Source organism: Orussus abietinus, unplaced genomic scaffold, assembly GCF_000612105.2.
Source record: "Orussus abietinus isolate OABI.00-Male unplaced genomic scaffold, Oabi_2.0 scaffold177, whole genome shotgun sequence".
Taxonomy (NCBI): domain Eukaryota; kingdom Metazoa; phylum Arthropoda; class Insecta; order Hymenoptera; family Orussidae; genus Orussus; species Orussus abietinus.
Window position 1 is genome coordinate 98,515 of NW_019394363.1, and position 18,828 is coordinate 117,342.

Sequence of the window (18,828 nt, forward strand, 5' to 3'; positions counted from 1 at the left end):
TATAATTAACTGCGCTTTAACTTTAAAGGCACTTTTGGCGTATTTTCCTCCTTTGCGTGAATGAGGAAAGTTGAGTGGGAACGGAGGAAATATGCGGTTGAGGTGTAACGTGTTCTGCCTATTCACTTCCAACGACTCGTCCACAAATCTAGTCACGGTACTCACGGTCAACGAACTTGAACCACTTCCTGGTTCCTTCCATCAGTGGATCAATCGATTTCAAGAAATATGCTTTCCGGTCGCTTTATGGTACTTCTTGAAAACCATATTAGGCGGCGTCCTGCATCTTTTACTTCCCTGTATAAGAAAGTAGGTTGACGAGTGACCGTAGCGATAGAGAAGAGGAAGGATGCGGTTGCGGGTGCAGGAAGCTGGACCATAGGATTCGGGGTTTAACCAGATTTCTATGACGCGAGACGGAATGCCTCCTGGCCGGCGATTATTCTTCATTCGCGGTTTGCTCGTTCTTGCGCAAGGGTCGTGGCCGAGATTCTACGAATCCACGGCAAGTAAACGGAATCCAAGGTGAACGGTCCCGAATCACCCGGTGCTCGGCCAGGTCGCTTCCGTGTTCACGGCTTGGTCGATCGTGAGGAATCCTTCCGCGAATAATGGTCTCCAAGGGCAAGTCGTTAAACTCTTCGGTGGACGGAGACGAATCCATAGACGATGGGGGGACTCAGGTGGAACTGAGGATGAAGACGCCTCTCAGGATCCGACTGGCTCGAGTCTTCAGCTTCTCGACCCCGTCGAGTCCTGGAAGTCCAGGATCTCCGGACAAGAGGTCGCCGGACTCTAGAGGATCCTGTTCGGCGCAAAACAGTCCTTCCACCAAGTCCAGGTTCCTTTGGAATCATGGAACCTCGAGGTCCTCCTACTCTTCGCTCGCGGACGGCAACCGCAACAGCGGCTCTCCGGGAACTCCGACTATTCGTTCCGCTCCGGAATCCCCGCACTGTCCGTTTTCCAGCAACCTTCATGCCGGAAAACCGTGAGTACCGCTTAATATCACCGCCGCTATATATGCGACCCATGAAACTCTTCGACATGCATATGTATGCCATGTTTACCGCAATCCGTGAACGACGCTGGGTGCGGCATCTTCCATTTTATGATCTGAAATGTCGGCGATAGTCGTCTTATGACGATCGTTCCCTTTCTTGTCGGAGCCAATGTTATGAATCGGCGTACGTACTCGACTCTCGTTTCGGGGGATTCCTGGAAAATTTGTACGTCTGTAATTTATGTTTACACGAGACACGACGTATTTATATAGGTTTCCTTTATATAAGAAATGATTTAAACATCATGCAAGTATCAAAATGGTTAGCACTGATTACCTCTTTGTGTTAATTTTCTGTTTAAAATTGAATTTCGCTTAGCATGAAGTCGAGGAATATCAAAGTAAATGAAAGTTTCAACTGCAAGGGTTTTTTTCTTTTCACTTGAAAGAAGAACGATTCTAGAATCAGTATTGAATAGTTGTTACCTACAAGTTAAGTTGATACTTTTGTACGCAGGAAGTATTATCCGTAAAGTTGATGCATGTCCTTTTTAATAAAGGATCCGCCAACGATGTGGGGAGCGGCATTTTCTGGTTTATGATCCGACACTCGTTTTATGACCATCGTTCTCTTTGTTGTCAGAGCCAATGTTATGAATCGATGTTTCAGACAATTCCTGGAAAATGTTCAGATCCGTCATTTGTGTCTCTAAGAGATGGTACATATTTTTACCGCAACGAGACCAATCGCATACTTAAGTGCCGGTATTTTGTTGCTAAAGATTATATATATCCAATTTATTTTTAACAATTCTATACCTTATTCGTGGAATATTCGGTTCATCAATCGATATATATAAAAGACCATCGTTGTATATACATGACTATCGTGCGCATTACGTGGCATTTATTAACACCTACACTTCAGGCCGTCTTAAAAAATGCTTAACAAAAATTAACCGGGATTGATATATCCGTCATTTACTATTAGACTTATGAACTACCAGTGACAAAGCAGTTAACGTTGCGTGATAAATCTCGGTCGAGGTCGGACAAACGTTCTGGCAAGGGCGACTATTTTGGCTCACATGGATGATATACGTGCGGTAGTATCCACGTAACTGCCGTGTTCTCTACATCGATAGTTAATTATTGTTTAACAATGTACTGACAAATCCCGTGAAAAGTACCTCATATAAGACGTCATACGTCGCGCCAAGGAAATATTTCGAAGTTTTCGAAATTATGAAGAAGAGCGAGGAGTGTTTCCTTACGTTTCTCCTGCCTTTATCGATATCGGGGGCGGGATAACTTATCAGTTAAATAAAACAAACATCCCGATTAACTGGAAAAGAGTAGGCATGTGAAAATTTGAAAAGGATGTAAAATATCAAGCCACCTCTGTGCTTGTTGCAGCGTGCAGTTCAGGTAGTGTGTAAGGGGATTCTTCGTTGAATTAAAATGAATGAAAGGGGATCCGATTCGGTATCGCGGGTACAAAACGGCCGCGTACTATCGCGATCGCTCGTTTCGCCTGTTAATCCGCGAAATCGATTTCTTTCGATCTCTCGCGATCTCGCGATCGCGAGATCGGTGCCGCCTCCGTGACACCGGACGTGGGTGGAAGTGGCGGTGACCATATTAACATACATCGGGGGTGACTCGTCCGAAAGGACGATATGTAGGGATGCCCACGCTATCCTTGCCGGGGATTAACCAACCTTTCGGTAAATAAATACGTTCGAACAGAGGAGTAAGAAATAACGGAAATGCTCGTGATCAATGAGTCGGTAATGTCACTGTCGCAACACTTGTACACTGTCAAAGGCCACGTGGGCGGGCTGACGTATCGTTACAACTTGGGACTCTTATGCACTTCTAATGACAACGACACCGATAGGGATGATGGGACGGTCATGTTAAGTTTTTTTTTGCCAAGAAAAACCACGTCACCAGAAAGGGTGACAAATATCGATGGGAATGAAATTCTAACGTTTTGTCGAAACTCCAACGTCGAACCATCTAAATTCTTTGGTTCAATTGAATTTTCTCGAGTAGAGATTTTTGAAGATATCAAAGGAGAAGAGGGGCGTTTGCCAGACGGCAAGACGGGGTTATTGAGTTTACTTTTAAATCAGACCGTCCAAATTCGTACCGATGGAATCTACACGTGAAGTGTTTCAAGTAGTGGGCGCACTTCCGGCGTGAGAGCCGCGATGAATCGATTCGTTCTGTGAATCAGAAGTTTCGGGTATTCGTACGTAAGTCTTCGGCATGACATACGATACCACCCCCGGTTTTTACGATACCCAGAATATTTGGAGTCGGATAGAAAGCCGAGATTTTTCCCGAATGCCGAACAAGAAACTGATCCAACCCTAGAACTCCGATACTCCCAATAAAGAGATTAGACCTTTTTCCGATAAAATCTCCCGCGAGTGATGAAAATGAACAAATGAGTTTCCCGTGACTCCAGCCCACATATACAGGACTCGAATAAATCCCAGTCATTAAAAAACACCCACCCACATTTTAATTCGCCTCTCACTTTTTATCAGCCCACTTTCCATCGGAGTTCTCTCGGGAGTTAATTATTCCCCGCGTGCGATACTTTCACGGAGTTCCTTATCTCCGTTAATTTCTCCCGGCAGCACGCTCTCGTGGAATAGTTCAGCCCTAGTTTACATTAAGCGAGGACTTTTCGTTCAGGCTCCGAGGCGGTCGGCAAGAAAAAGTCCTGGAGACCCGTTCGAAAGGCTGCTCGTATTTCGCCGGAGGTTTCCAGGTGGGAACAAGCCGCGAATCGCGCTTGCGCGCGTACATACGCGCATTGGGTACATACACGCATCTGGTACGCGTAAAACGGCGAGATCGAAAGGGGATCGCTCTCGGCTCGTTACAGTCATTACCACCAATCGGGGTCCGCGTATCGTCGGGCGGCATTAGCTGGTGTTGGGTTGAGTTAGGTCGATTTAGGGTAGCGTTAGGCACCGAGTTATCGAGAATAGGAGCGAAACAACCTCCTGCCGGTCGTCAATGTGGATCTTCCTGCGCCGACCCGGCTGGAGATTAAATCGGCCCGATCGGTATCGTTATTTCTCGGCGCACGTACGCTGACCTACCTCTACCCGTCCACCTACGCCGGACCAGCGCCTATCCTACCTCCATTATACTGCCTATCCCATGCCGGTTCCATTGCCCATCCAGCGCCAGTCCTAGCGCCTATCCAACGTCGGTTCTATTGCCTGTCCTATTCCCGCCGAGCACGATGCCCAAGAATGTCGAATGCCGTGCCGAGGCACTTTATTTATGTGCAAAACGGTACTTCCACCGGTTGCCTGTGATCGTGCCAAAATTGCCCCGACGGTGGTGCTGCAATTAATATCGGACATTCTATTGCGCAGAAACATCGTAAAGGTGTGGTTGCCCGCGCGATGGGGCTCAATTATACTATTACCCCTTCTTGGATCATCCTCTGCTGGAATCACCTGGGCTGGTCGTAAAGTCTCCAGAGAAAAGGAAGAGGAATAATCGTCGCAGGGTTGTGTCCTTTGGAATGCTACGTTACGTGTTTTATGATTATACCCGTCTGTCCGCTGATGAACATGCCGTTGATTGAAACGGTGATGAACTTTGTTTTGACTGTGCCACTAGCCTTGGCTGAATAGAATCTGTCATGGTATAGTTCCTACGAAATGTCACAATAATTATTGCGAAGGAAATGTAACACTGTGTCGGTAATCATGGGGAATATTGTACTATTACCTGGTGCCTCGGTCTTGAATCATCCTCTGGTATGGTCGTAAGGTTTAGAGGGAAACAGAAAAGAGGTTGTCGTCGCAAAGTCGTGCCTTTTGAAATGCGACATTACGTGGTTTACGATAGGCCAATTTAAGTTACCGCTGATTAGCATGGCGCTGATTGAAATGTTAAAGTTTTATCTTGCTCGTTTAAAAGAAATCTATTCTATCCAACAATCCTATCTGAAATATCTAACATCAAAATTGTGCATATCTGATGACTACAATGTACTGTTTAGCATAATGAAAAGAGGCTATGACCATATCTCGTTACGTGTATTTTTTTGAAAGCAGATTTGAATCACAATCCTTTTTACGTTATTCCAAACTTTACGTTAGTTTCCAATTTTCATGATTTTTAGTTTCAAGTGATGCGATTTTTCGACGAGCTGAGTATTTTCTTTACACCACTGACCAAGTGTAGTACTTATAAAGTGTCGCAAGAATTACTAAACAATTATTAAGAAGAAAATGTAGTGTTGTCAATCATTGAAAAGAAACGCCGTGAAAGTTTAGGTATGATCATCTGTACTTGACATGCAGGAAAATGCTTTCTTTTCGTTAATAAAAAGATCTAAATATGAACACGTATGTACATTAGAGATAGAATGTGGACCGACACGGCACGTGGCGTGTTGTGCGCTGCATCTGTGCAAGCATAACGGTGTCCAAAAATAGAGGTGTGCTGTTAGTGTTCGTAGGAGACAACTCCTCGACACCGTTATCGCGGTGCAATGTACTATCTGGTTGAAGAATTACCAACAACTCACGTAATGGAATCCCCTCTCTCGATGCGTACTAGCACTTTTTACGCTTCCGGTACATCAGGCGATCCTGCGGTACCCACCGGGATCGAGTGCAAAGCGATCCCCTCGTATTATGCAGGAACTGAAAATAAATCGGATCAATTTAATCCCTTGCCTATAGATAGATTTTGGCATAGATTTTTAAGTGAAACTTCTCATGGCACCCTGGGAAAAAAAGTGTCATTGAACCATAGTAATAGTTCTTTGAACGGTATCAAAGTAATATTTGGTTAATTCAAGGAATAATTATTTGACTCAAACTGGAATGAATTGGATGGAACGTTTCTTCGGAATTATGATTAATGAATGATTAACTATGAATAATGAATTATTTGAGTTTATGGGAGATAAATATTGTTTGAATGAACAAAACATTTCATTGGTTCAATTAAATTTATGCCTTGGTCACCTTAGTACATGTTAATTCGCACGTTTTCAAGGGACCCTATGGGGTTTTAGTATTAAGACAATTTACGTAAACCCTTTCGTTCGTGCCAATGCGTTACTTTCTCGGTTAATTGTTGCACTGTAAAGTGAAGCAAAAGTCGCACCAATAAAAAGTAAAATTAATTATGCTCAAACAGCGTAAGGGAATTACGTGAATGAATAATTGAGGATAAATGGTAATGTCTTATCATTATCTGTAACTTAAAAGTCTGACTTCCAACGCGGCGACCACGTATCGATTTCTTTTTTTTTTTATCAACATTCGAAGATTAGATTATTTGGATTTTAGTTGCTCATATTCCTTTTGCGAAAAGGCGAACTACGTGACCGTGTACGGTGGTTGTACGCCGGTAGTGCTGGTGGACGATTCATTGAGAAAAACCGAGGAATGGAACGAGTGCATGTATAATCTAGTATCCTTGTCGAGTTTCATGCTGCTGAATACGGTCATTTCCCACCAGCAGTGCGCCCGGAGTAATAACGGCCCTCCTTAATTTGTGTAATTCGTCCAATTAGCCTAGCGTCTGGTCTACTCGTTTTCGGATTTCAATGGGACCGTTTCCACACAGCTGGTGTGATACAATATGATAAAAAAAATCCGAAATAATTCCGAAATCAAAGGATGCCTTTTGTCCATTCCACGAGTCATCTCCTTTCGCGACATTTATTAAAAAAAAAAAAAAAAAGTAACCATTATAATCGAGCGGATAAGATAGATTGCACGGAGAATTTCACGATACCGAAATGCACGGCGCATGTCTCGCTTTTCGGGCTAATGCACTCCTTACAGCGGAGTGCTAATTACCGATACGATCTACCCGTGCGTGCCGGTCTATCGGGCTCGCCGAAAAACTGGAAATTGCGCACGGCGGTACCGCAAGGTACAACACGGCAACGCCGCCGGACATGGCGGATCGCTTCGCCGCAAAAACTCGCAACGAGTGCACGCACACACCTAACACGAAAAGTGAATGCGTGCACCCGAATAAGCGAGTACCCCGTTCGTTTTCTCGCCCTTCCGTCGTTTCACAGTTTCGCAGTTTCGCCGTCCCGCAGACTCGCAGACTCGCAGATTCGCAGACTCGCAGACTCGCAGACTCGCAGTTTCGCAGTTTCGCAGTTTCGCAGTTTCGCAGTTTCGCAGTTTCGCCAATCCCCATCCCGCCACTCACCGGTTCGGACCCGTTCGGCGCGTGGGAGTGGCTTACGCCGCGCGGGCTCGGACAGTGCCGAACGGTCCTCGCGAGCGCTCGGCAGTCCTCGGCTGTCCTCCGGCGCGGCGGAACCGACGGAACCAGCGAGCGCGAACCGAGCGGAGTCCCCAGGTGGCGCGTCCTTATTTCGCTACTCTCCCCGGCCTCGGAGCCGAGAAACACCAGGCTCGGCTAACGGGATCCGTGGAGCGAAGCCCTCCTTTCGCGATCACTGTCCACCTCGTGCGAGGCGTACGCGAGAGCCGGCCGACACGTTCTCGTGGGAGCTCCCTCCACGACTCCTTTATCTTCGTTTCCGCGCAATTTCGCGGCGAAACGCGTCGCGACCGAGGATTATAGATTCGGCCCCGTCGCCTGCGCGGGTATTCGCCTTACCAGGTGATGCGATGCTTTACTTATGCTCGGATTAGATTCTAATCTTAATCCTAATCCTGTTCTTATCTCCCTAGCGTCGCATAGATTTGTCCAAGAAAGCCCATTCACGCGTGCCCCAGGTACGATGTTTTAAGTACCTTTGAAGTCGTTATCTCCCGATAAGCAAATCTGCTTTGAAAGATCCTGGGGTCGATTATCCCGTGTTAAACTGATCCTCTTTGCCAGCTTGGACGATGTGTTTTCGCAGGCCCGTTTGGTGTCCTTTTTATTTTCGGATTAAATCCTATCTCATTTAAAAAAAAAACATGAATTGTTTGAGACGTTCCGGCATCTCTTATCGTATTTTTATTTTACATCCTAACCACGAAAACTCCTGTACAGATTTTTATCCAAATAAGCCTATACACGAGAATCGCGGGGATGGCGTTTTGAAGAATTTAAATCGTTGTTTATCGCGTTATCTCCTGATAAGCAAATCTGCTTTGAAAGATCTTCGAATCGATTATCCCGTGTTAAACAAACCCAGAGATCTGATCCTGTCTACATGGAGCCTGGCCGATATCTTCTCGTAGGAGGCCCATCTTGAAGTCTTTTTGCCTTCTTTCTTCGTCGTTTCTCTTGCAGCTTGGCACGTCGCGGATGCGGATTATAGATTTGTCCTCGTCGCACGCGCGTGTATGTTGCCGGGTGATAGGATGCTTTACCTATGGTCGGATTAAATCTTAACCCTTCTTTTGCCCCTTTTTAAGCCGTCAGGCGAGCCGCGAACGAGGGTTATAGATCTGTTCGATGAAAACGCGTTCACGTGTGTTATCGATGCGGTGCACTGAAACATCGTCGGATTAATTATACCGTGTTAAACAAATGTCTTGATCTGGTCATCTTTGCATTGGCGCTGTTCAAAAAATTCGTAATAAATGGAAGGATTTTGTTTGAGACATGCAGAATGTAGAAGAGGTGCGTGTGTCGCTACAAAAAGTACCGAAAATAATCCCGGGAACATCCTCGGTATTTCTGAGATATACCTCAAAGAACCTTTGTCGCGTTGTTCCTGTGGTTTTGTTTACATCGCGGTATCAATGGCTGATTAGTGTTCTCGATATCAGAGCTTCAGCTACAGACTGAAGGTCCTTGTTCCCCTGAGAAAATGCTCGATTCATGAAATTTCGGGGTTGACAACACCGACCTTTTCATTCATTCCACGTGGTTAATGTATTTGAAGGAACGCTAGGCGAATTGGTAGAACTTCGGTGCCACCTGTTGGGTACATACTTAATCTCGTATTCACGTTAAGCTGTGCTTTTAAATGAGAAATGAAGGACGGTAAGGATTTTCGTTTTTATCCTTTATGGGTCGCTGGACGAAACACATACGTCTTTGTTCCTTAGAAGGTACATATGGGAAATACTCAAGGTTTATTCGAGAGCAGAAGTGGGTCCTTTAAGGGGCCACCTGTAGGTATTCTCTGCAGGCTCAAAGGCTCCGATATTAAATTTCCTGGGAAAGGATCCTCTCAGTGTCGAAATTTCCTGCCCTTCGATCTCTTCGTCGCTTACTTCCCTCCTGATAAGTAGCAAATAATCAATAAAATAATAAACAGCGAAAAGTAGATATATAGTAAATTAAAATTAAAACGAAATGAAACGTCTTCACGTAGTTTATTTTCTTTCTTTGAAACCCCGAAGTGTGTTTCTTCCATTTGGTTTTCTTAGGGCTTGTCCTCGGCAGAAAACAGCACTAAAAACATGACGAGCGCATCTTCACCTCTTCCTTCCCTCTTATAAATTGAAGAATAAATAACTACGTAGTAAATATCACGTTGGTACATAATTAATGTTACACTAAGAAATAACCAGGAAATAGTAAGGTGTAACAAGTAGGCACCGATTCAATAGCAGATTGAAATGACGAAATCTCTTGCACCCTCGTGGGCAGTTCCCTTATAAAAAGATAAAAAGCAAGACGGTCATGAAAATCACAAAGTTTCCCCTGAAACGTCTTTCAAGTTGTTTCTCTAGTTTCTTTGAAATCCCGTCGAAGTGTGTTCCTTGCCTGGTTTTCTTAGGGTCTTGTCCCCCGGCAGAAAACAACGCTAAAAACTCGGCAAGAGCACCTGGTGCGCGGGACGTCCACCCGCGTGGGCGGTTGCGCGGGATTTAACTACGTGGGTACAGGTCGCGACATTAATCCATGGACATTCCGCGGGAAATGGCTTCGGGAAACCTCGACGGCCCTAGGGAGGCCCGTACGACCGGGAGAAAAACCGTGGACGTCTTTTTTCCCCCATCCTTTCCTCCGGGGCGTTTCTATTTGCCCCCATATGTTACCCGCGTCCCACGTGGACGGCGTTTTTGTCGCGCCGTTCTTCTACTTCGACCCGGGCCTCGAATATAAAGATATACGAGACGGGCTACCCCGAGACCTAGAAACGACCCGAATGTCCGGCACATCCGGGTCCGATAAGACGAATGAGTTTCTTCGGAGCTCTCGGCCTGACAAAGGACAGATCGAGGCACCTGAATGCTAAAAAGAGGAAGGAAGTTGACCAAGTGTTCTCCACAGGGGGAAATATCACGTTCACCCCTTTTCTTCGCCCTTCGTGTCATTTCTGTCCCCGAGTTCGCATTTCAAGAAAATGGAAAGTGAAAGAAAAAAAAAAGATGTAACATTTAATTTCTCTTCATAGTTAATTATTATTACAACGTTAATGCGTTATTGTCTCGGTTAGTTACTGATATTTAATGTGAAGGAGAAATAAGAAAAGACGTTGCACTTTCGTGTGGCGGTCTTAAACTCGTTTTCGCTTTTATCCGTAAAGCCGATGGGCGGTGGGGACGGAGAGTGAAATCCGGGGAGCGAATCTTTCGAAATGTCGAAATAATTCCGATTTTCTTTTGCAGTCCCCTCGAGTACGTAATATGAAGACTTATAGGCTGGGTCAATTTGACCCCTACTTCGACGTCCGCGTTACCAGTATCCACCTTACCAGTTGAGGTGGCAATTTCCGGGTGGAAGTCGGGCGATCCGGGGACCGGAAGTGGGGTCGCCGAGGCTACGCTTCGGGGTAGGAAAGTAAGGCACGACCTGGCCTTAATCGGGGTGCAAAATGGAAGATTAACGAAACGTCCCATCGTCGCGTGATGGGTAATTAGAGCCCGGAGTATCTGGAACAAAGCGGCGCCGTCCGGCTCGACGCGGTGATTTTTAGTCGAGCCTTGGTGGATTCCTCGTTTCCGTCTCCAAATTCTCGTAAGGAAACACGGCTCTTCGGAGACCGGATATACTCGGAAATCAGGGCCCAGGTGACATCCGGACCTCCCTGGACATCCCGCCACCTTCTACGACGATGATCAAGATTCACACGCTGGACTGCATCGCGGATGCAGGGTGAGTCGCCTCTGCCACTTCCGCACGGCAAATGCAATTCAGACGTGTAACAGAGTTAATGTTGCGCGAGTACGAAACGCCTATGCCGATGGCAGGGATCGGCAAAAATACATTGAACATGTTTTCAAGAATATTTGTCACTCTGGTGACTCGAGTGCCGGTAGTGGAATAATGAAAAAAATGCCAATTGATTAAACGGAGGAAAACATTTTTTCGATACTCGATTAAACTATAATCAGAGCACCCTTTTCATTATTCAAGTAATCAGGGCCGATATTTTCTTATTACTCGATTGGTCAAGAATTCTTACGATTGATCAGTAATAACAATTAACAACTGTTATTTGAAAAGGATGGATTTATCTTTATCGGAATTAGGAGAACGTCTTTTATATATACAGGAATGCTTATTAAAATGATACTATTTTAATTTTGTGGTATAGTATAGTTCGAGTACCGATTAACCGAGTAATAAAAAAAAATGTTGAAATTACTTACGGAGTAATAATTTTTTCAATGCTGTTCATTAACGGCAGTATTAGTAATACATTATTCTTAATTAAATATCACTTTTTTACCGATTTGAGACACAGGGGTCTGTTGGATAGGTCGTGAAATTGATATTGAGGAACCGTTTTGTCCTATCGCTCAGGATGGAAAATAATCGACCAATTATAGGCACTGATAAGGATACGCTCTCCCCTCCGAATTATAAAACTCTTTTTCGTGATAGAGTGGTGCCATATTTTGGCTGGAATGCTTATGACATCAATATCACTTTCATCAAGATTCTAATACTCTTGGAAAACGAAGGGGCCTATTTTAGGAACACTCTGTATATGCATGTACATACATACTCTTAAATGCCGCAGGCGTGTAAAAATCACGTTATAGTTATACGTATACATGATCGGGACTGGAATTAGCATAACTGTTACCCCTGGGCTGAAATTATTTCCTCCCTCCCTTTTAATTTATTTTTATCGATAATCGAGTGATCACATTGAATATATGCTGCCTCTAAATATGGCGGTTTTACGATAGGATCTTGTTCCCCTAGGCATAAATCCAACCCTCGGTAGGGCATCTTAGATAAAGAACCTAAATGTCTTTCAGTGATGTTGCACCGCTGCGGAGAAAGTCCATTGGATTTAATGTTTCTGCACCTTCCGCGCGAAGTAATATACATATTGCATAATGCACTCATGTAATATGCATCGAAATTAGAGTGGAAGATATGCGCGGTCAGAAGTGTATATTTTACGTGACTAATGCACCATGCCCTAATATGTATATATGTGGTACATGTTATCAATTTGATTGTATTCTTTGATATTGGGAATAATATTAAGAATAAACGCAACATACACGACAATCGATGAATGCATTAATGGGAAAAAATTATCTCGTGGTTCGTCATCGGTATTTCACTTTCTCGGACTATCACTTTCATTCAGCGATGGTACAAAAAAACGCAACATAGAAAGGCGAGACTGATAAGATTTTAAAGACCCAATTCAGGCTCGATCCTTATCTTCCCACGTGAATATACGCATTGTCGTAATGCCATAAGATATGCGTAACCTGCGGAACGACTACGCCTACGGTATCGTGTAGAAACCGCGTTATCATACGGAAACACCCCGTAAGACCGAGTTTGGATCGTTCCCAACGAACCATTTAATGACCCAGAAAATCACGTTCGATTGATCGATAGTCGACGGCGTCCTCTTTAATCGTAACAATTACACTCTCGCCGAGTCCGGTAATTCGATCCATCTGATCCAGATATGTACTGACAACGATTTCAGACATTGCTCTGCGCCAATTTCAGAAAGTAGTCAATGAACTCGCAAGATAAGAAGCTTTTTAACCAACCAGGTATGACCGCAAGTGCCAATTGAAGGGACGAGTGGATAAAAAGGCAAATATCTATCGTGAGAAAACCGGAATTTTCTTAGAATACCTGAATCTTTTCATTACAACCGATAATAAAATTAATTGCTCGGGGTATATTTCTTTAAATAACAGGCTCAAACTATGCTAAAAGTTAAATACAATAAACTTTAAGAAAAACGGCATTTACGTATTAGATATTTTGCTAAATAACCTCCAACTTTCGTATTATAACAAACACTACGATTAAGTGTTTAGGGCATTTTCCTGCAGAAGGTATCCGCCTTGGAGATTAAACGTGGTTAGAAGTAGTTGAAATTTGAATTGAAGGAAATTTGGAAAATCCCATTTGGCTTCTTTATGCAGTCGTCCTTTTAATTAGGAGACTCGCTTAGCGGACGACGACTCTTATAAGTCTCCCATAATTAGGTATTTCCATGCCGGAAGTGAATCTTTCAGAAATTTTCCTCCTCTGTCGGGGGAAGATTCGGTCCCCTTCTGCACAGGAAGTGTCGCGTTTAAGAGGCGACTCGAGTCGCAGGAATTTCGGCGGGGCGCGAGGCGCTTTTTTCCCCCCTGCGGTTTGCGGCGACGCGACGCGCCGGGACGTAATAACGCCCCGCGGTCGCGGCACCGCGGATGTGCGTCACCGTTCAGGAAGAGGTCCGACTTTTTTACTGCGAACGGGTGCGTCGGACTGTAGGCTCGTCGAAAGGAAGCAAAAAGGATATCGACAGGCGTGAAATCGCCGTCGCACCCTCCGATAAGGGGCACTACCGGAGTGGGACCCGAGGGCCGAGTTCGCTCGGAGTGGCGGTGCCTTAATTGGGATTGTAACGTTTAATGACGGCGACATTCTTGGCTAAGCCTCGCCACATTTCTACGGGAATGTCCCTGCCACTTTCCGTCTCGAGGAAATTTCAAGGGAATTATTGTAGACATCTCTTATTCGCGTTTCACCTCTCTTTCGATTTGAGCTTAATCTATCTCTCGGGGAAATTCCGGGAGAATCACTGCAAACGTCGCCTTTCTTCACAATTTATCTCTCTCCCTCTCTCTCCTTTTTTCTATTTCAATTTATCTCCGTCCGGAGGAAATTTCAAGAGAGTTCTTGCGGACATCTCATATTCGTGGTTTATTTCTTTCTCAATCTTAAATTAATTCATTCCCTTCTCGAGAACGTTTCTTAAGAATATCCCTGTAGATGCCTCTTATACGCGTTTCATTTCTTTTACAGTTTCAATTTATCTCTGCCTCGGGGGAAGTGTATAAGAAAATTGTTGTGGACATCTCCTATTCGCGTTTGCTCTCTCTCCCTCTCTCTTTCAATTTCACTTTGACGTGGAGGTATATAGAACAGTACCCGTGGGCATTTCGCATTTTTATAGAATGCGAAAGGAGCATAATTACAACAAATTTTTTCACTCTTTCATCCTCCCGGATTTCTAATTTCATTGTTTACGTTCTTAATACATAGCTTGCATTGTTTTATCACGTTTACCCGAGGTGTACCGTAAAAATGCTCTCGTTTTTGATCGAGCTTAAATAAAGCTCGGCGCTGGGACTCATGCGGAAAATCGGAGTCAAAGCTCGTACTCGAGGAAAATTACGACCATGCGAAGAGATCGCGTCGTTTATCCTTCGTAAAAGCGAGGAAATTACGAGGAGAGACGAGCAAAGCGAGAGTGCCTGGGAATCGAGAAGCATGTAGCCTCTCCTGAGCGAAAGGTGACGTCCAGGGCGAAACGTAAACGCAGACCCCGGAAAAAAGTGCGCATATGCGATGGATTTACGATCGGTGCACGCGAGGCATCTCGTCCTCCTCGTGGCACGATCCTGGAAAGCGTAATTCGAGAGTCCGAGTTACGCCCGCGTTGCGCCGAAAGCAAGAAAGCAAGCGTAAAACGGCGTGTCGCGTACGCGCCGCATCGTATGTAACGTCCCGTGCGTAGCATGTAACGCGGCCCGTGAAATGATATTTCATGGTCGGGGCCGTTCCACGTACTTGCCCGGGCTGTTAAAAATATTTATTCAAATCGCGGTACACGCACCAGTGGAAATCGTTCCGTGATTTCTACCGTACACGTACCGTGTACGCGGGTACACGAATTTCAGAGAATTTATACCCCCGCGGTATCTCGAATATACCCCTTGGGCCGTGAAAACGGATTTATAAGTGAATAAATCCGAAGCTCCGGATTTTAGTCAGGATTCTTTCCCCCGATCTCTTATTTTTCCCCCCTTATCTCTCCCTACGCTGTTAAATATTTTCTTCAAACTCGTACGCGCTTCTAGTACAAGGATGAAATAAAGAAACTGTAAATTAGAAGTTTATCATTCTCTAACGCCCTATTACGATTCTGTGAAATATCGTGGGGAAATGAATGTGCTTGTGTACTAAATTTGAGGATATCTCGTAGATAGTATACCATGTCTGAGTAATACTTGCCATGAAAATGTTAATAGATTACAATATTCTTTTCGCTGGAATACGACTTACGGGTGGAGGGAAAAGTGATCGCAGGGAGAATCCTCCCGGAAAGCATTCTTGGGAGGGTTATCGGGATCTACTTTTTACTCATTACTCGCCAAGACAAGAGACATGGAAATTGAAGTCGGGGGAGTTTCGACTCATGGGCACGCCACTGCATACGTTGAGTCACGTTCGATTTGATCATGTACATCTGCATCCGATACCTCGAAATCTCGAATCCCCTTCAACAATGAGCACCTTAACGCGTATACGTGCGATAGGCTCGCGATTAGCGCACGTAAGCCTTCACGTCCTGCTCGTACGAGGCTGGAAAGCCTAATTCGAGGGTCCTTGTCGAAGCCTCGCCGAAAGCGAGAAGGCAAGTGTAGAGGGCATGTCGTACTTGGTGCACCTTGGTGCACCACTTGGTATAGGTACATGCCGCGCATGTAACGCGTGTCGCGCGCGGTATGTACGGCGTCGCGTCTCATCGTGGATGCCTCGGCGACGTTGGTCATCCATTAGGCTCTGTCATCCTGGCGGGTATTCTCCGGTTCTTTGTCTTCTTTGCCGACAGCCGCAGCGTCGCGTCTATATTGTTCATCGGGACGCTGCGAGAGTAGCTCTCCTCGGGGGTGGAGGCGCGGCCCGATACGAGGCCGCCTCTTCGCTTTTCAATTTCTCGCGACGGGAGCACCGAAGAAAGAAGGGAGAGAAAAAACCTCGAGAGTCACCCCCGAGGGTGGGGTCGAAAGCGCGGCCGGATGTGTAAGGCAGGAAGAGAGGGATCCTCTTAACAATTCCCCCGCGTTTGCCCGTTGTCTTTTGATATCTCTTGATATCCTTTGATATCTCCGGGCGACTGACGCTCGGAACGCTCCGAGGAGGCGAGGGAATTCCTACCCCTTTTGCCACTGAATGGGCATGACTTGTTTCCTTGTCAATTTGTTGATCATGATGTAGCTTCCTCTAGCTCGAAGAATTGGAAAATTTGGCCACTGCGGACTCAAATTGGGGGGTCTTTTATCGGGGGGCTGGGGGATATGAATGTAGCGTTTAAGATACCTCGTTTATGGTGCTTCTCTCCGAACTGGGTGTACCGAATCGTTTGAAAACCACGGGAATATGGAAGTCCTAAGTAAGGTCCCGACACCCATTTCATTTATTCAAGTTCATTGATGAAAATTGTTTACACGTTGAAGGGATTAAACTTCACGACTGTCAGGACCTTCTTTAGAGCCTCCATATTCAGGTGGTGGGATTTCAATCTACTCGGTACCCCAAGTTCGTAGAAAAATTTCCTCAACGATTGATTGCTGATATGCCACTTTTGTATCGACTTAAATTTGATTTAACATCCATACAGACATGTACTAATTAAGTTCGCAGGTTTCCGCCAAATATGGGATCGCTTCGTCGAGACTTCGGTTCCTCTTTTTCTTTCACGTATTCGCTATCCAGAGTTTACCTTGCGATTTCACACGCAGACGGCATTCGCATTATTCTCATTTTAGCCATAACTATTATCATTTTATGGTACGACCAACGCCCGTCGAGCTGAAACTCGAGACTAATTTAAATTCTTCCCTTCCATCCTCGAAATCTTAAACGAACAGAATAGAGGACCCGTCCTTCTGCGACGAAATACCAAGACAGTTTCGAGTTTCCATTCGCACGGAGAATTTGCTACCCTACTTCCTCCTCGTTTCTATTCAATGAAAAAGACCCGCCCTGGTGAGAGATCACGCAAACCGTTTCATCATCCGGTTCCACTTCCGGTCTCACCGCCGGTTCGGTGAGGTCGCGTCGTCGCATCATCACACGTTCCCATTTATCGAGGCACTTTTATCAGGATTTTCGAGGTTGCCACCTAGGAAGGACGAAGGAAACGCCCCCCGGGGGGGTTGAAAAGGACTTCCGCTCCCGAAGGAACGGTTCGCCTCGCTGAACTTCCTCTCTTTTTATCGTTCCTCTCCCGTGCCCCCGGTGCGATATTAATCGCCGGGCAACCCCGAAATCCGGATGCCACACCTGTGCACGATAATCTCAGCCATCGCGATATGTTTATTCTATGCAGGCGTGAAACTCCCCATTTAAAGGCGAGGCTCACCCGTTGCAGTTGCGAATGCATTTTTACGCCGGGTAATCGGTGCGAAATTTTAGAAGGGGCTTAGGACGTTGACGGTTACCTCGGAAAGTGAAACTGAAATAGGTAATACGAATCCATGATTTTTTGGATTCTATTAAAAAAAAAAAGAAGATATTAATGTTTACAAGTCTCTGAGCCTGAATAGTAGAAATAGAACGGACAAAACTAAAGGAAGTTAAAGCGTTTAGGGGGAGATTTTTCGAATCGTGCCCTTGTATTAATATTTGTTGTTCTGCGATCCCGATTAAAAAGTAAGGTAATGTAACATGATTTTGGTATGAGAAATTCGTTCCGTGAAAAGGTATGGAAAACTTGAAAATTAGAGTTGCTCATACTTGACCACGTATATTTTTTAGCACGACGAGTCACTGTCTCTTTACATCACCCCAAACATTACACGTTCGTCTAAGATTTGTCCAATTTTCATTTTCAGGTGGTACAAATTTCTCGCAAGCATAATACATGAAAGTGCCGACTGGCGAATACGAAACTTTTCTCAAAACTGGGTCCTTTGAATTGTTCGAAACTTTTACCACACACATAAAAAGGCTCTAAAGAAAATCCTGGCACTCGTAAAATTTCCCCACATTAAACGAGAATAAATAAAACCTTCTTAAGTTTTGCATTTAAAAAGTTAGATAAAATGGATGGTCAGGACTTTTCTAAGATCCTCCATATTCACTGGTTAAAGTTACAAACAATTCGGTTCACTTGTTCCGTGGAAAAATTTCATAAGGGATCGATTTCTCGGATGTTATTCTCATATCACCTTAAAATATAGGACAGCTAAAAAGGTGAAATGAAATTTTTTTTTCTAATGTTGAGGCAGGTCACCGAGAGACGTCGAGGTCGAAGACACGCCGCTGGTCACGAGTTGTCTAGATGCGCCTACGGCGCGTTCCGGTGCGTCCTTTAGATATGTAATCAGCGCGGGGGAAAGCGAGCGTAACAGGCGGCCCAATTGTCAGGAGAAACCGGTACGAGGTCGGTAATATCCTTTTGTTTAAGGGAAACGCGATACCGAGGCGGGACGCCGACCCGACCGGTTTCCCCCGATCGGCATAATCCGCGGACGTTGCGGAGAGTTCTATTTCAGCATCAAGGTGGAAAGGTGGACATTTAACGCGACCTCGCCTTACGGCCCCCGTGGGCAATCCTCGAACGAGAACACGTACGGTATCCCCTTATTAATTAAACTCGAAATAATAATTCATAATTAAGTGGTATAATCCGCGCATGTAAAGCTAGTATTTCAATGTTGCCGAGAAAATAGGGGACA

At 45.1% G+C, this 18,828-nt stretch overlaps 1 protein-coding gene and 1 long non-coding RNA gene across 6 annotated transcripts in view; one reads left to right on the top strand and one right to left on the bottom strand.

The window, feature by feature from the left end:
• LOC105700450 (rap1 GTPase-activating protein 1) overlaps positions 1–18,828 on the top strand; it is an 80,051-nt gene continuing 61,223 nt past the window's right edge. For 2 of the 5 annotated variants that reach the window (XM_012426285.2, XM_012426292.2), the window contains exon 1: positions 1–991. In XM_012426285.2, the coding sequence (XP_012281708.1) occupies positions 612–991 (380 nt within the window). In that variant the 5' untranslated portion in view covers positions 1–611. Of the gene's footprint in view, positions 992–7,323; positions 7,649–10,252; positions 11,033–18,828 lie in introns of those variants that run through there. The other 3 variants (XM_012426308.1, XM_012426324.1, XM_012426314.2) reach the window with 3 other exon arrangements.
• On the bottom strand, positions 914–5,602 carry LOC105700499. The gene is made up of 4 exons (XR_001104135.1): positions 4,461–5,602; positions 4,166–4,375; positions 1,494–1,680; positions 914–1,218 (listed from the first exon to the last, which is right to left on the bottom strand). It is a non-coding gene; the product is annotated as an uncharacterized LOC105700499 (long non-coding RNA).